We start from the raw sequence: 16,889 nt of genomic DNA, 5'->3' as shown, positions 1-16,889 counted from the left end.
CTTCTAAACTCCAGCAAGTACAGGCTCAGAGCCATCGAACGCGCTTCATAAATTAACACTTCATCCCTGAGATCATTCTCCATCAGCCTCCTCTGGACCTTAAAGTTTCTTCCAATTACTTTAAAAACATGTCCTCTTGTATTAGACATTGCCATCCTGGGAAAAATGTGCTGACAGGTGACTGGCAACTATCTTTTTTGCTTCTTATACTCCTCTATCATATCACCTCCCACCTTCCTTCACTCCAACCAGCCGGAAACCCAAATGCCCGCCACAGCGGCTCGCCAGTACTTGGCGCTCACTGTGTCGTCTCTTCTCGACAATGAAGATACCAAATGACAGCACACTTACAGAGTATTGTGAACAGATTTATTCATTCAGAGACACAGTCAGAACAGGCCCTTGCAGCCCAACAAACTGCACGGCCCAGCCACCCACTGAATTAACCTTCGCCTATCACGGGACAATTTACAATGACTAATTAACCTACTAATCCTGGGAATGTGGCAGGAAACCGGAGCACCTGGAGGAAACCCACATGCACACAGAAGGAAGCGTGCACACTTGCTTTGAGGATTGGAATTGAACGCTGATGCCCCAAGCTGTAACAGCAACGCCACTGTGGCTGCCTTATCCAAGAAAGGATGTGCTGGCATTGGAGAGGTTCCAGAGGAGGCTCATGAGAATTATCCTGGGAATAAAAAGGTTAATATATGAGGAGTGTTTGATGGTTATGGACCTGTACTCACTGGAGTTTAGAAACATTGGTGGAGGTTGGGTGGAGGGAATCTCATTGAAGCCTACCAAACATTGAAGGGCCTAGATAGGGTGGATGTGGAGAGGATGTTTCCTGCAGTGGGGAAGTCTAGGACCAGAGAGCAGAGTCTCAGAATAAACATCCATTTTGAACAGAGATCTGAGGAACTCCTTTAGTTGAATTGAATTGACTTTATTTCTTATATCCTTCACATACACCTGTAAAAATCTTTACATTACATCTCTGTCTGAATGTGCAATCACAGTAATTTATAATAAATAGTATGCACAACAGAACAGTCAATATAGCTTAGAAGTGCAATCATGTCAGTGTGAATTTATCAGTCTGATGGTCAGGTGGAAGAAGCTGTCCTGCTGGTCCTGGCTTTTATGCTGCGGTACCGTTTCCCGGATGGTAGCAGCTGGAACATTTGTGGTTGGGGTGCCTCGGGTCCCCAATGATCCTTCGGGCCCTTTTTACACACCTGTCTTTGTAAATGCCCTGAATCATGGGAAGTTCACATCTACAGATGCGCTGGACTGTCCGTACCACTCTGCAGAGTCCTGCGATTGAGGGAAGTACAGTTCCCATACCAGGCAGTGATGCAGACAGTCAGGATGCTCTCAATTGTGCCCCTGTAGAAAGTCCTTAGGATTTGGGGACTCATATCAAACTTCTTCAACCATCTGAAGTGAAAGAGATGGGTTGTTGTGCTTTTTCACCACACAGCCGGTACGTACAGACCACGTGAGATCCTTGGTGATGTTTATACCGAGGAACTTGAAGCTGTTCACCCTCTCAACCTCAGATCCATTGAAGTCAATAGTGATGAGACTGTCTCCATTCCTCCTGTAGTTCACAACCAGCTCCTTTGTTTTTGCAACATTGAGGGAGAGGTTGTTTTCTTGACACCACTGTGTCAGAGTGATGACTTCTTCCCTGTAGGCTGCCTCATTACTATTTGAGATAAGGCCAATCAATGTAGTATCATCTGCAAATTTAATTAGCAGATTGGGTGGTGACACAGTCATGGGTGTACAGAGAGTGAAGGAGGGGGCTTAGGACACAGCCCTAGGGGGCTCCTAAGTTGAGGGTCAGAGGGGCAGAGGTGAGGGAGCCCACTCTTACCACCTGCCAGCGATCTGACAGGAAGTCCAGGATCCAGCTGCACAAGGCAGGGTGCAGTCAGAGGTCTCTAAGTTTTTTTGTCACGCCTGGAGGGAATTATGGTATTGAATGCTGAACTGTAGTCCAAGAGCAGCATTCTCACATAAGCATCCCGCCCCTCCAGGTGTGTAAGGACCGTGTGTCGAGCTGTGGGTATTGCGTCATCTGTTGATCGGTTGTGTCGGTAGGTGAATTGTAGGGGATCCAGTGTCACTGTCCTTGACTAGCCCCTCAAAGCTTTTGCTTATTATGGAGGTGAGTGCGACAGGAATTGTTCAGACATGTTTCTTTGGTCTTTGATGGTGAATCTGTGGAATTCATCGCCACAGGCAGCTGTGTAGGCCCAGTCATTAGGTATATTTAAAGCGGAGGTGAACAGATTCTTGACGAGTCAGGGCGTCAAAGGATACAGGGAGAAGGCAGGAGAAGGGGGAGGAGGATAATAAACAGCATCACACTATTACAGCACCAACACCGCTGTCTGTAAGGAGTTTGTACGTTCTCCCCATGGCCGCATGAATTTTCTCTGGGTGTTCCAGTTTCCTCCCACAGTCCAAAGCCATACGGGTTAGTAGGTTAATTTGTCACATGGGTGTAATTGGATAGACCTGGAAGGACCTGTTACCATCTCTAAATAAATAACGGTAGATAGATAAATAAAATCAGTCATGATGAAATGGTGGAGCTTACACGTTGGACTGAATGGCTTAATTCTGCTCCTGTGTATTATGCTCTTACAGTCTAAATGTGGTCCCAACATATGCCAACAGTACTTCACCTTCCCTCTGGGCAGGTCACACTCTTGGGGTTCAACACTTGCAGATAACCAGCCTTTCTAGAACTAGCCAGTGCCGAGGGAAGGTCATCAATTGGCAAAGTGAACAAGTTTTCATAAGGACAAGCCACCATTTGTCTGGGCCACAGGTCTCAATATTTGGTGAGAATGCTCAAGTTCTGTTGAATCTCATGAGACAGAGAGTCTTGTCCCAAAATGTCTACTGTCCACTTCCCCCCACAGATCTTCCAGAGCCACTCAGCTCCTCCAGCACTTTATATCCGTGCATATGTTGTTCTGGATTTCCTGCATCTCAAGTCTCCTACATTTAAAAATTTCACGACACACGTAGTGGCCATTTTATTAGGTACACCTGTACACCCGATCATTAATGCAAACATCTAACCAGCCAATCGCGTGGCAGCAACTCACTGCATAAAAGCATGCAGACCTGGTGAAGAGGTTCAGATGTTGTTCAGACCAAACATTAGAATGGGGAAGAAATGTGATCTAACTGGCTTTGACTGTGGAATGATGGTGCCAGACAATGTGGTTTGAGGATCTCAGAAACTGCTGACACACACAACCGTCTTTAGATCTTACAAAGGGTGGCAGGTAGTGTAGTGGTTCGCACAACGCTTTACAGTACAGGCAACCTAGGTGCAATTCTCACTGCTGCCCATAAGGAGTTTGTACATTCTCCTGTGACCGCATGAGTTTTCTCCAGGTGCTCTGGTTTCCTGCCACAGTCCAAAAACAAACCAGTTAGTAGGTCATTGTAAATAGTCCCGGGATTAAACTCAGATTAGATTGCGGGATTGCTGGGCGACATGGCTCGGAGGGCTGGAAGGGCCAATTCTGTGCTGTATCTCAATGAAAAAACTAAAGAAGGAATGCTGTGAAAAACAAAACAAAACCTCCAGTGAGTGGGTGGAAATGCCTTGTTAATGAGAGAGGGCAGACTAGACTGGTTCAAACTGACGGGAAGGCAGCAGTAACTCAGATGACCATGTGTTACAGCAACAGCATGCAGAAGAGCTCGAAATGGATGGGCTACATAGTCGTGGCAGGAGGTACCTAATGAAGTGGTAAGCCGAGCGTATGTCAGTGATGATAAACCCGATTCTGAAACGCTGCCTGACCCGCTGAGTTTGTGGGATGCTCCAGATTTCCAGCGTCCACAGTATCTCTTGTTCATACACACCCTTCATTTAGATCAGAATAAAAACAGGAGAACGGCAAGGATAATGGACGATCTTATTGGATACTTTTAAAAACAGATTTTTGAAGTCTCATCTCAAGAACAGGAAAAGTTGCACATTTAAAGTGACATTTGATAAAAGAACAAAGAGGTCTTAAAAATCCCCTTCAGTGTAACTAAGGGGAAAATAATTATATATATAAAAAAAAACACAGCATCTATTACACCAATGAAAATTGATAAGTTTGATGTTTCTTGTCCTGGTTACACAGGAAGTCGGGAAAAGCAGAGAGTTCCTGCTCCAGTGTCCCACTGCAAAATGATATTTTACTGAGTTCAAATCAGAAAGACTGAATAAATAAATCTTGCAGGTATTAGGGAGGAGAGTCCCCTCAGTTCGTGGATGTAGTGTGACATAGTAAATAAGAAATAAGATAAAACATATAAAAATAAAGTTATATTGCATCAGACGCCTGGCTTTGAATGAGTAGTGTACAGAGTTCGGCACCAAAGGGTGGGAAGCAGTCGGGGTAGGTGGTCGGAGTCAGTTGACAGATCCTGGGTCGGTGACAGGCATGGTGTGTAGGACCTCGTCGAGGAGCTGCAGGGCGCGGTGGAGGTGTACCTCGATCCAGCAGGGAGTCTGTTTGATGCTCTGCCGTGGGTAGTCTGGACCCCAGCCCTTGACAAAGCTCAGCCGCAGAATGCAGAGACGCCTCAGGTCATCGACGCCAATGCCCGCGGCTGCCGAGAGACCTGAAATATACAGGGGTGAGGAGAGGAGTGGAGTGGAAGAACAGGAAGTAAGAGCACCACTCCCTCCACACCCCAATGTCAGGTGCTGGACCCTCAGGGTCCTGTCGCCCACAGATGCTACTCAGCATTAATATTCAACACCCTCCTTCCCCCCCACCGTCTCTGCAATAGGGTGGATAGGGTAGTTAAGAAAGCTTATGGGGTGTTAGCTTTCATAAGTCGAGGGATAGAGTTTAAGAGTCGCGATGTAATGATGCAGCTCTATAAAACTCTGGTTCGGCCACACTTGGAGCACTGTGTCCAGTTCTGGTCACCTCACTATAGGAAGGATGTGGAAGCATTGGAAACGGTACAGAGGCGATTTACCAGGATGCTGCCTGGTTTAGAAAGTATGCATTATGATCAGAGATTAAGGGAGCTAGGGCTTTACTCTTTGGAGAGAAGGAGGATGAGAGGAGACATGATAGAGGTGTACAAGATAATAAGAGGAATTGATAGAGTGGATAGCCAGCGCCTCCTCCCCAGGGCACCACTGCTCAATACAAGAGGACATGGCTTTAAGGTAAGGGGTGGGAAGTTCAAGGGGGGATATTAGAGGAAGGTTTTTTACTCAGAGAGTGGTTGGTGCGTGGAATGCACTGCCTGACTCAGTGGTGGAGGCAGATACACTAGTGAAGTTTAAGAGACTACTAGACAGGTATATGGAGGAATTTAAGGTGGCCGCTAATATGGGAGGCAGGGTTTGAGGGCTGGCAAAACAATGTGGGCCGAAGGGGCTGTACTATTCTATGTTCTATAAACTCGTGGAGCCAAACACAGAAGGCAACTGCTGCCCAGCTCAGCACACTGACCCCACATCAGGGCCAGATGCACAGACACCACCGTATGCCCCGTCTACCCACCCGACACACCCCACCATTGCCCTTTCAAACCCCCACCCCCACCTTCCATCACCGGCTCCCTCACTGCTCCCCAACCTCCCCGTCCTCTCCGCCTCCCCCTCCCCACCACATAACCCATCCCCTTTTCCTCACTGTCTGCTCCTGCACCACTCTGTTTATCGACTCCCTTTCCCCCTTGCCCCTCAGCCTGTGTCTGCCCCATTCGCTCCCTCCTCACCGTCTGGCCCCCTCCCTCCCCTCTCAGCCTAACCCCTCACTTCAAGCTCTGCACCATGTACCCTACCTGTAGACCCAATCTCTCTTCCAAACTTTGCCTAATTAATGTTGCACCCACCTCCCCAAACTCTGCCCGAATTCATCAGAAAGCCACCGTCACCCTTGCCTGAGTTTTGTACAGCACAGAAACCGACCCTCTGGCCCATCTCCTTCATACAGATCTTTTTTTTTTGCTCACCCACTTGCCCACCCTAGATCCATATCCTACATCTAACCTATTTCCGTGCCTCTCTATAAAACCCTGGGTCGACCACAGTTGCACGGATTGTGTTCAGTTCTGGTCACCTCATTATAGGAAGGATGTGGAAACTTTAGAGGGGGTCCTCCTTAAACCTGTGCTGTCTAGTTTTAGACTCCCCTACCTGGGGAAAAGGACTTGTCTGCACCTCCCCTGATTTTATGTCCAAGGTCATCCCTCAGTCCCTTTCATGCCAGGGAAAACCGTCCCCAGCCTCAAGGCCTCCAGCATCCTCTTTTCTGCACTCTCTATAGTTTATCAGAATATATTCTTTGGCCCAACTAGTCCGTGCCAAATCGTACTCTGGCTACCAATTATTCAGTTATCAATTTCCATTTCTGTGGGGGTTGCTTTTAACTGAAAAAAATCCCGATTTTACCAAGCGCCAACGAGAAACATCCCCAAGCAGAGCCAGGAAACAACATACAAGAAAATAAAAGGTAAGCAAAGCTGTACAAATAAATAGATAGATCCGTTCATTGACCCACTACCGCTCAAGGTCAATGAGGAAAACCCTTGAAACCTGTATCTAAGAAAGGGTGCTCTGCCATTGCAGAGGGTCCAGAGGAGGTTTAGAAGAATGATCTCGGGAATGAAGGGGTTAACGTATGAGGAGTGTTTGATGGCTCTGGGGCCAGTACTAGAAGGAGGGGGGATATCACTGAAAACTATCAACCATTGAAAGGCCTAAACAGAGTGGCCTTGAGAATGTTTCCTGGAGTGGCGAGTCTAGAAGCAGAGGGCACAGCCTCAGAATACAAGGACATCTCTTCAGAATGGAGATGAGGAGGAATTTCTTTAGCCATAAACTGGTGAATCTGTAGAATTCACTGCCACAGATGGTTGTACAGGCCAATTCATTGGGTGCAGTTAAAGTGCAGGTAGAGAGATCATTAATAAGGGTATCAAAGGTTATGGGGAGAACGGAGTTGAGAGGGAAAATAAATTGGGCATAATCGAATGACAGCAGACTTAGTGGGCCAAATGGCCTGATTCTGCTCCTAGTCTTATGGTTGTAAGACTCTGTAGACAATTATGTACAACACAACGAGCAGTAGATATGATGGTTTTGATGTAAGTAAGTCATGGTTCTTTATGGACGCCGATACACCCAGGAGAGGGTTTCTGATTTATGTTTTCAGCTGGGAGTTAGATTTTGGGGAGTTTTTTTTGCAGAGACATTGCATTAGGGCGCAAGAGTAAGTGGCTACTTACTGACAGCGGGGGCGATTCCTCCCACGGATCCGGGCCCTGGGATGTTACCAGCTACAGCCGCAGCCTGTGCCGCCGCGGCCGCCTGTGCTGTGGCCGCCTGTTGCTGCATCTGCCGGTGACACTGACGCAAGTCAAACACCTGTGGGGAAGAGGCGGACGGCCAGAAAGTGGATCAGTGGGGTGGGCAGAAGAAAAGAACAAATGCACGTATATACCAGTCTTCAGCTTGGAACGTCACAGATTCAGTCATACTGTACAGGAACAGGCCCCTCGGCTCATTATAGCTCTGCCAACTATTGTAGTTGTATACACTAGTCCCGGTGAGTTGGAAGGGTGTTCAGAGGGAAGGCAGAGAGAGTTAGTGGTGGTTGAGTTTCACCACAACACTGAACTGATTCCACAACCTATAGGTATCACTTCCAAGGGCTCTACAACTCAATATTATTTATTTATTTATTTATTATTTTGGTGTTTTTTTTCCCATTTTGTGTTTGCACAATTTGTTCTCTTTTGCACGTTGGTTGTCTGTCTGATCTAATTAGTTCCTTTGTATTTACTATGAATCCCCACAAAAAAGTGAATCTCAAGGTTGTATATGGTGACATGTATGTGCTTTGATAATAATTTTACTTTGAACTTTGATTGTGCACCTTATCCTGTTCTGCAACTAGAGATGGATGAAAGAAAAATGGAGGGCTGAGCAGGAGGGAAGGGTTAGACTCATTTAGAGTAGTTAAGGGGTCGGTACAATATTGTGAGCCCCAGGGCCTGTACTGTGCTGTAGTGTTCTAAGTTCTGTCATAAGCCCTCTGGTCCCTTCGGGAATCGCGCGAGTCTCTGGTCTCCTCTCGGGATGTCCCCTCACCTTGATGTACGCGCCAGGATAGATTTTATGTACCGCGTCTCCGGGTGCCCGCCCCGCCTCTCGATCCAAATAGTAGCTTTGCACGAATACAGCGTGGTCGCTCAGGCATCGCATCCAGACATCGCCCTCACCCCGACACTCCAGCTGGACTCCTTTGCCAATGTGCAGCCTGTAACATCACCAAAGGGAAACGGTGCTCAGCTTCAGCTCACTCAGGCGTACCTTTCAAAACGCATCCAGTGGGAGTGAGAGCTTCGTGTTCATGAATGAACATCCACAAGCACCTGTCCTGATCCAACCACCCTGATGTCACGGCCAAGAAATCGCACCAACACCTCTACTTACTCGGGAAGGTAAAGAAATTCAGAATATCCACAACAACTCTTACCACCTTTTTCAATGCATCAAAGTAGGCATTCTGTCTGGATGAATAATGGATTGGTAAGGCAACTACTCTGCACGTAACCACAAAAAAGTGCAGAGTTGTGGACACATCACAGAAACCAGCCTCTGCCTACACTTGTTCCTGCCTCAGTAAAGCCCCAGCAGAATCAAATACCCCATCCACTCCACCCTCTTCTCCCCTTTCCCAAATGGCTGAAGATACAAAAGCCTGAAGCATATAGCACCAGATTCAAGGATAGCTTCTACCCTCCGTTATCTCCTGGTAGGATACTGTGCTGTATCTTGATAGAAATAAAATGATTCCCGTTAAAACTCCTTCCTCTCACCTTGAACCTATACTGTGTGAGTGGGTGGTTGGTGGTCGGCACAGACGATGTTTCCCTGCTGTAATTCTGTGACCGTATGTAAAGAGGCAACACGGTGCATTATCCAGGATGGGATTTGGGACTAATAATTGGTGGAGTCAGCCATGCATGAAGTTACACTAACCTGGCCTTCTCACTGGTGTCAGTCCTATGTACGTTTGAAAGCTGACCGAGGCAGAAGCGATCTCCTCCTGACGGGTCCACATAGCCATCGACGGTCACCACCGGGCAGCTGGAGGGAACTTTGAACATCTCCCCCACCTGCACATCCATCTCAAAGTAGGTGATGGAACACCAGAACTCAGGGCCTACAGAAGAGGGGATGGGGCAGATGGAGCAATCAAAGGTGAACAGGGAAAAGAAAGCTAGTCCAAACAGAGAACATACACTACTGACAACAGTTATACAGCCTGGAAACAGGCCCAACTCATCTATGCTGACCAAGGAACTTTCCTGAACTAGTCCCATCTTCCTGCGTTTGGCCCATATCCCTCTAAACCTTCCTTTTCCATGTACCTGTCCAAATGCCTTTTAAACCCAATGCTACCTGCCTCTACCACTTCCTATGGCAGCTTATTCCACATCCAATATCCTCCATAGTTTATTTTACTTAAAGATACAGCGCGGTAAAAGGCCCTTCTGGCCTAGTGAGCCACGCCACCCATGTCACCAATTAACCATCAAACCTGTACATCTTGGAATGTGGGAGGAAACCGGAGCACCCGGAGGAAACCCACACGGTCAAGGGGAGAATGTCCAAACTCGCTGCAGACAGCAGCAGGAATTAAAGCAGGGTCGCTGGCACTGTGATAGCACCACACTATCGCGCAAGTTACCTCCTTGGTAAAGCTTGGACCGCAGGAATGCCTCACCTTGACCATTTCCAATGAGAGAACAAAGACCATAGAACAGTAGAAAACAGTTATGGCCCTTTGGACCACGATATCATGCTGAACTTTTAACCTCCTACTCCAAGATCAATCTAACGCTTCCTTTCTGCAAAGCCCTCTCTTTCATCTCAGTCTCTTAAATGTCCCTCATGCAGCTGCCTCTACCAGCACCCCTGGCAGGGTGTCACACACACCCACCACCCTCTGTGTGAGAAAAACTTGCCTCTGACATCCCTTCTATGCTTTCCACCAACCACCCCATCTCATTTTAGCCATTTCCATCCTGGAAAATGGTCTCTGGCTGTTCCCCTGAACTATGCCCTCATCATTTTACACACATCTATAAAGTCACCTTTCATCTCTCTTCGCTCCAAACAGAAAAGCCCAAGCTCACTCAACCTTTTCTCATAAGGCATGTACTGCAACCCAGGCTGCATCCTGCTAAATCTCTTCTGCACCCTTTCTAAAGCTTCCACACCCTTCCTAAAATGTAAGGTCCAGTTCTCTCTATCCATAGCTGCTGACTGATTTGCTGAGAATTTCCACCATTTTCTGCTCTTTGTAAAGGGCTTGAAAGGATCAACACTGAGAAAGTGTTCCAAGACAAGTGACAGACCCCAAGGGAAAGACAAAAATCCACAAATTCAAATCGGAAATCAGGCTTAACATCACTGACAATTTGTCATAAAACTTGTTTTGTGGCAGCAGTACATTGCAATACATAATAAAAAAAATGATAAATTAAAATGAGAAATAAATATCACGATTTTAAATTAAGTAAGTAATGCAAAAAGAGAGCAAGAGAAAAGAAATACAGTTAGTAATGGATGCACTGTCCGTTCAGAAATCTGATAGGGTCCTAACACGTTGAGTCAGGCTCCTGTGCTTCCTCCTGGATGGTAGCAATGAGACGAGGGCATGTTCTGGGTGCTGGGGGTACTGGAGTGATGGGGGAGGGGTCTTAATGATGGAAAGAAAGCTCTTTAACGAGAATGTAGAGATTATGGAACTTGTCAGCACAAGGTACAGCTGAGATGCACCTTAAGAACAAACTGGATAAACACGGGAGAAAGGAAAAGAAGGATTTGACGGCAGCATAGGATTATTGGGATGGGGAGAGGCTGACATGGAGCTGTTATTTATTATTTGGAGACACAAAGCATACGGGAATCAGGAACAAGATACAAATTTCTGGAGGAACTCAGCAGGTCAAGAAGCATTTGCATAGCGAAATGGATGGCTGCTGTTTTGGGCTGAGAGTGTAGAGGGGAGATGGCCGATATCAAGAGGGAAGAAAGAAGAGTGAGGCAGGGTCTGGAAGGTGACGGGTGGAACCAGGTGAGGAGGGAGATGATCGGACAGATAGAGCCAGGTGAGGGGAGAGGAGAGGGTAAGAGTTGGGAAACAGTGATTGGTGTGTAGTAGAGAATTGAATTGAGAGCTAAAAGAGGAGATGGGGCCAGGTGAGGGGAGAGGAGGGGATAGGTAGAGACAGACAAGGAGAGAGCTACGGGGGGTAGATGGATCCAGGTGAGGGGACAGGAGCGGGTAGGTAGAGACAGAGGCTGCTGTGATGAGCAGAGACACAAGAGGCTGCTGGAATCTGATGAAATAATGAAGATAATATGGAATCCGATATGGGAGGGATGATAAGCAGATGCTTCCAGGTGGGGCAGAGGAATGACTCTGAATTTGTGGATCACTGGGATCTCTTCTGGGGAAGATTAGACCTGTAGAAAGTGTACAGGTTACACCCAAACTGCGGGAGGATCAATATCCTTGCGGGCAAGTTTTCTAGAGCTTTTTTTTTGTGGGGGGGGAGGGTGTAGGTTGGTGGGGATGGGAATCAGATTGATAGGTCAGAGGATGGGGCACAGACAGTAGAAAATACTGGGTGACAGGAGGTGGCAGGAGAACTGAGAGCAAGAAAGAAACACGGAGAAGTTAGGTTAAGTTAAACTGGAAAATTTAATATTCACCTCACGGGGCTGTCGATAAACCAGGTGGAATGAGACAATGTCCCTCTAGCCACGGAGAGGGCTGAGGACACACAGGTCAGTGAGGGGTGCTGAGTATTTTGAGAACACTCTTACCTGGATGGTTGGAAATGGGTTGCTGATAGGATGTTCCATTGTGATGCGAAGATCCTGAAATGAAGTAAACTGTGATAAACTTTCTGTTATACCCAGGGAAGGAGGCAGAGGAAGTGGAGTGAGTGCAAGCACGCTGGCTTTAATCTGTGCTAGGTTAAAAGGCTAACCCATCAATACTGCTCTCCAGTGTTCACTCCCTGGAAAACAAACCAGGTTAACTACGTCTGTGACTGATCCAGCATGAGACGAGGAGCTGCTGCGTGTTTATTATCCTTACAGAAACGTGGTTCCAGGACAACATCAGTCTTCAGGCCATGACACACAGGACCTGGGTTAATATTATTTTGCGATTACATTGTGCTTTATCATAGCTACATGAGCTGTGTGTGTCTAAATCAAAGTTCAAAAGTGCATTTATTTTCAAATAATGTAGAATTATACAACCTTGAGATTTGTTTGCTTACAGGCAGTCACAAAGCAAGGCACCTGAAAGAACCCAGTTTTAAAAAATAAAACCAACCCCAGTGCCCAGAGAGGGGAAAAATCAAAACAAATCATTCCAACAATAGAAGTGAGCGAAAACAACATTCCAAACCAAGTTGAGCCCCAAAATTGAAATCCCCAAGTAGCCGTAAAGCGTTGGCAGTCAGTTCATCAAGTTAGCATGGTAAATTGCAATAAGGTTCACAGACACAAAGCACAGTAGCGGGGAGCAGTCTCACAGCCTTAGCATCACGGTTATAGGAGCCCCCCAGACCATCTGGGGGGAGGGGGGGGAACGTCGACTCAGACCATGAGAGGCCTGCGTCAGGCATTTTCATGGTGCAGATTGGAAATCTGTGTGGGTCGCCACTCCTCGCACAGACACTAGAGCAATGTGTGGTTAAGTGCCTTGTTCAAGGGCACAAACACGCTGCCACAGTTGAGGCTCGAACCAGCAACCTTCAAATCACTAGACGAACACCTTAACCACTTGGCCACGTGCCCAACACAATCTGACCCAGCATTTAAATTGTCCAAACCTTGCACTAGGACCCAGGCCCCACTGCGACAAGTCGTTCTAAGCCTAGATTTCTGCTGGAGAATGTCAGAGAAGACTACACAGTATATACCGTGTTTTGTACCTTGGCCCCAGAAGAAAGATGATTCATTTAGCTGCATATGTGTATGGTCAAATGACAATAAACTTGAACTTGAAAGCCCATCGATGAAGGAAAAACTGTTTTGTGGCAAATGCTAGCACTGGCTTAAGCACGATTGTTCCATAGTAATTTGAGATACTTTCTAATAGAGGGAGATACTGACTGAAGGCACTGGTCAGACCTCACCTGGAGTGCTGTGAGCAGTTTTCGGTCCCTCATCTAAGAAAGGATGTGCTGGCATTAGACAGGATGCAAAGGAGGTTCATGAGAACTATCCCGGGAACAAAAGGGTTAACATACGAGGTGTCTGATGGCTCTCAGCCTATACTTGCTGGAGATTAGATTAGATTAGATTAGATTGACACACAGTCCTCTTTTATTGTCATTTAGTAATGCATGCATTAAGAAATGATACAATATTCCTCCGGTGTGATATCACAGAAACACAGGACAGACCAGGACTGAAAAACTAACAAAAACCACATAATTATAACATATAGTTAGAACGGTGCAACAATACCATAATTTGATGAAGAACAGGCCGTGAGCACAGTAAAAAAGTTCAAAGTCTCTCGAAAGTCCCACATCTCAAGCAGACGGGAGAAGGAAGAAAACTCTCCCTGCCATGCCCGACCACAGTCCGACTCTGAGTTGTCCGAAATAAAGTGGGGTCTCACTGAGACCTACCGAATATTGAAAGACCTAGACAGGGTGGATGTGGAGAGGATGCTTCCTATCGTGGGGGAGTCTAGGACCAGAGGGCACAGCCTCAGAATAGAAGGATGTCCTTTTCGAACAGAGATGAGGAGGAATTGCTTTCGCCAGAGCGTGGTGAATCTGTGGAATTCATTGCCACAGGTGGTTGTGGAGGCCAGGTCAATCGGTATGTTTAAAGTGGAGGTTGATAGTTTCTTGATTAATCAGGGTATCAAGGTTACAGGGAGAAGACAGGAAAATGGGGTTGAGAGGGATAATGAATCAGCCATGATGGAATGGCAGAGGAGACTCAGTGGGCCAATTGGCCTATACCTTATGGCTTTCGTGACACAACTGAACAGGTTTTAACACAGTGTTCAAGTTCAGTACACGTGTACAAGGCCAAATGAAACAACCTTCCTCCAGCCCAAGATGCACAACAGTGTCTGCCTGGTCTGCACATTATCTGCAGCTCTTGCACTTTATTCAGAATCAGAATCTTCCTCAAAAGATAAATGGCAGGCCAGCTTCTTTCTTAAAAACTACGCTCCTAAACTGTGAAGCCCAATACCTAAAACTATAAGGGATACAGATTCAGATGATACTTTGAAATGCCAGCTCAAACCTATTTATTTTAACTGAGTTCAAGTTCACCTTCTGTTTACTGTCATTCAACTATGCACACGTGGACTATCAAATGAAACAATGTTCCTCTGGATCAAGGTGCAGAACACAGTACATGTAACTCACACACAACTCAAAGTAATATTAGCACAAATAAATTAACAAATAATAAGCTGCATATATGATACAAGTTAGAAAGTACACAGTAAAATGCTACTGGTACTTTATACGCTATGAGACCTGGGTGGAGACAGGGAGTTCAGTAGTCTTATAGACTGGGGGAGGAAGCTGTTTCCCATCCCAACAGTTCTTGCCCCAATGCTACGGTACCTCCTGCTGATGGGTCAGAGGTTGTTAGACAAGAATTGCATAAAATGTGAATATAATGTATATTAAAGCAGGCGATTATCAAAGTCTGAGTGGGTTTCGAGTTTAAGAGCACTGATACCGCACAGTACCAACGGAGGCCACAGTTCAGCCAGAGCCTGGTGTGGTGCTGAATTCCTTCCTCGGTACTCTCATCTCTCTGTACTCTTTCAATTTTATTCATATTCTTCATGTTGTTAAGTAACCAAAACTGCACACAATACTCAATTTTGGGGTGGCATGGTAGTAGTTAGCACAACATTTTACAGTACTAGTGACCCTGGTCCAAATCCCGTCACTGTCTGGAAAGAGCTTGTTCGCTCTTCCGTGACTGTGTGGATTTCTTCTGGGTCCTCCAGTTTCCCCCCACAATCCAGAGGTGCACCGGTTGGTAGGTTAATTGGTCATTGTAAATCCTCCCATGATTAGGCTAGGGTTAAAAATCGGAGGGTTGCTGGACGTCATAGCTTGAAGGGCTGGAGGAGCATATAGCACACTGTATCTCAATAAATAAATAAATTAGGCCTCACCAACGTTTTATACAATTTCAACAGAACATCTCAACTCCTGTACTCATACAATGATTTATGAAGGCCAACGTGACAAAAGCTTTCTTTACAGCCCTGTCTACCTGCGACACCACTTTCAAGGAATTATAGACCTGTATTCTCTGTTCTACAACACTCCTCAGTGCCCCACTGCTCATTGTGTATGTTCTACCCTGGTCTGTCCTCCCAAAGTGCAACACCACACACTTAGAGTCATAGTCATAGAGCACAGGAACAGGTCCTATGCCTCCTCTAGTCTGTGCAGATCTACAATTCTACCTGGAAGGCAGAGTAGAAGTTATCACCCTGACACAGTGGTGTCAAGAAAACAACCTCTCCCTCAATGTTGCAAAAACAAGGGAGCTGGTTGTGAACTACAGGAGGAACGGAGACAGGCTAACCCCTATTGATATCAATGGATCTGGGGTTGAGAGGGTGAACAGCTTCAAGCTCCTTGGCATAAACATCACCGAGGATCTCACATGGTCTGTACGGTGAAAAAAAGCACAACAGTGCCTCTTTCACCTCAGACAGTTGCAGAAGTTTGGTATGGGCCCCCAAATCCTAAGAACTTTCTACAGGGGCACAATTGAGAGCATCCTGACTGGCTGCATCACTGCCTGGTATGGGAACTGTACTTCCCTCAATCGCAGGACTCTGCAGAGTGGTGTCAAATTTACAAATTCAGGTGTGTAAAAAGGGTCTGAAGGATCATTGGGGACCTGAGTCACCCCAACCACAAACTGTTACAGTTGCTACCATCCAGGAAACGATACCGCAGCATAAAAGCCAGAACCAACAGGCTCTGGGACAGCTTCTTCCACCAGGCTGATTAATTAACAATGATACAATTGTATTTCTATGTTATATTGACTGTCCTGTTGTACATACTATTTATTACAAATGACTATAAATGGGACATTGCACATTTAGATGGAGACATAACAAAGATTTTTTACACCAGGATGCAAGCAATAAAGTCAATTCCATTCAATTCCTAGTCCCATTGACCTGCACCTGGACCATAGCCTCCATGACCTTCCCTGCATTAAATTCCACTTGCTTCTGAAATACAATTAAAACATAATTTATTATCTTTCTTCCAGTAACCAAACCCTTAGTTTCCTTTAAACAATTACCATCTCTTTGTAGTATTTTTGCGCCAGAGGATTGCAACCCTTCTGCAGGACAGGTCAGAATTCACTCACCATTATGCGCTGTGTGCGTCTGTGCCGTCGTGGCAGCATGTCGCAGCAGAAACGGTATCACCCCCGGCTGTGACGTCTGACCTGAAGGAAAACAAGATCACGTAGGGTGCTTCCATTAACGAGGTAGACTTCAGTAAGAGCTAAACACAAGAGCAGGTAGTGCATCACTTTACTGCACCAGCTATCAATGATGGGGGCTCAATTTCCACTGCAGTCTGTAATGAGTTTGTACACTCTGCCCATGACCACATAGGCCCACGTTCCAAAGACGTACGGGTTAGGATTAGAGTGTTATGGACATGCCTTGTTGGCGCTGGAAGCAGTGCAACACTTGTGGGCTGCCCCCAGCACATCCTCGGACTCTGCAGGTTATTGTCGCAAATGGCACAATTCACTGTAT

The 16,889-nt window shown here is 46.3% G+C and overlaps 1 protein-coding gene across 2 annotated transcripts in view; it reads right to left on the bottom strand.

The window, feature by feature from the left end:
• Window positions 1–391: 391 nt before the first annotated feature.
• The window catches only part of smad10a (SMAD family member 10a), a 112,436-nt gene continuing 95,938 nt past the window's right edge, over window positions 392–16,889 (bottom strand). Inside the window, exons 8-13 of one of the 2 annotated variants that reach the window (XM_063041764.1) lie at window positions 16,490–16,570; window positions 11,906–11,959; window positions 9,047–9,230; window positions 8,153–8,321; window positions 7,288–7,426; window positions 392–4,656 (exon numbers count right to left, since the gene is read on the bottom strand). In XM_063041764.1, coding sequence (XP_062897834.1) covers window positions 4,445–4,656; window positions 7,288–7,426; window positions 8,153–8,321; window positions 9,047–9,230; window positions 11,906–11,959; window positions 16,490–16,570 — 839 coding nt within the window. In that variant the 3' untranslated portion in view covers window positions 392–4,444. The remainder of the gene's footprint in view (window positions 4,657–7,287; window positions 7,427–8,152; window positions 8,322–9,046; window positions 9,231–11,905; window positions 11,960–16,489; window positions 16,571–16,889) is intronic. The other variant, XM_063041763.1, reaches the window with a different exon arrangement.

This window comes from Mobula hypostoma, chromosome 2 (assembly GCF_963921235.1).
Source record: "Mobula hypostoma chromosome 2, sMobHyp1.1, whole genome shotgun sequence".
Classification (NCBI taxonomy): domain Eukaryota; kingdom Metazoa; phylum Chordata; class Chondrichthyes; order Myliobatiformes; family Myliobatidae; genus Mobula; species Mobula hypostoma.
This window is presented reverse-complemented; position numbering and strand designations above follow the sequence as displayed.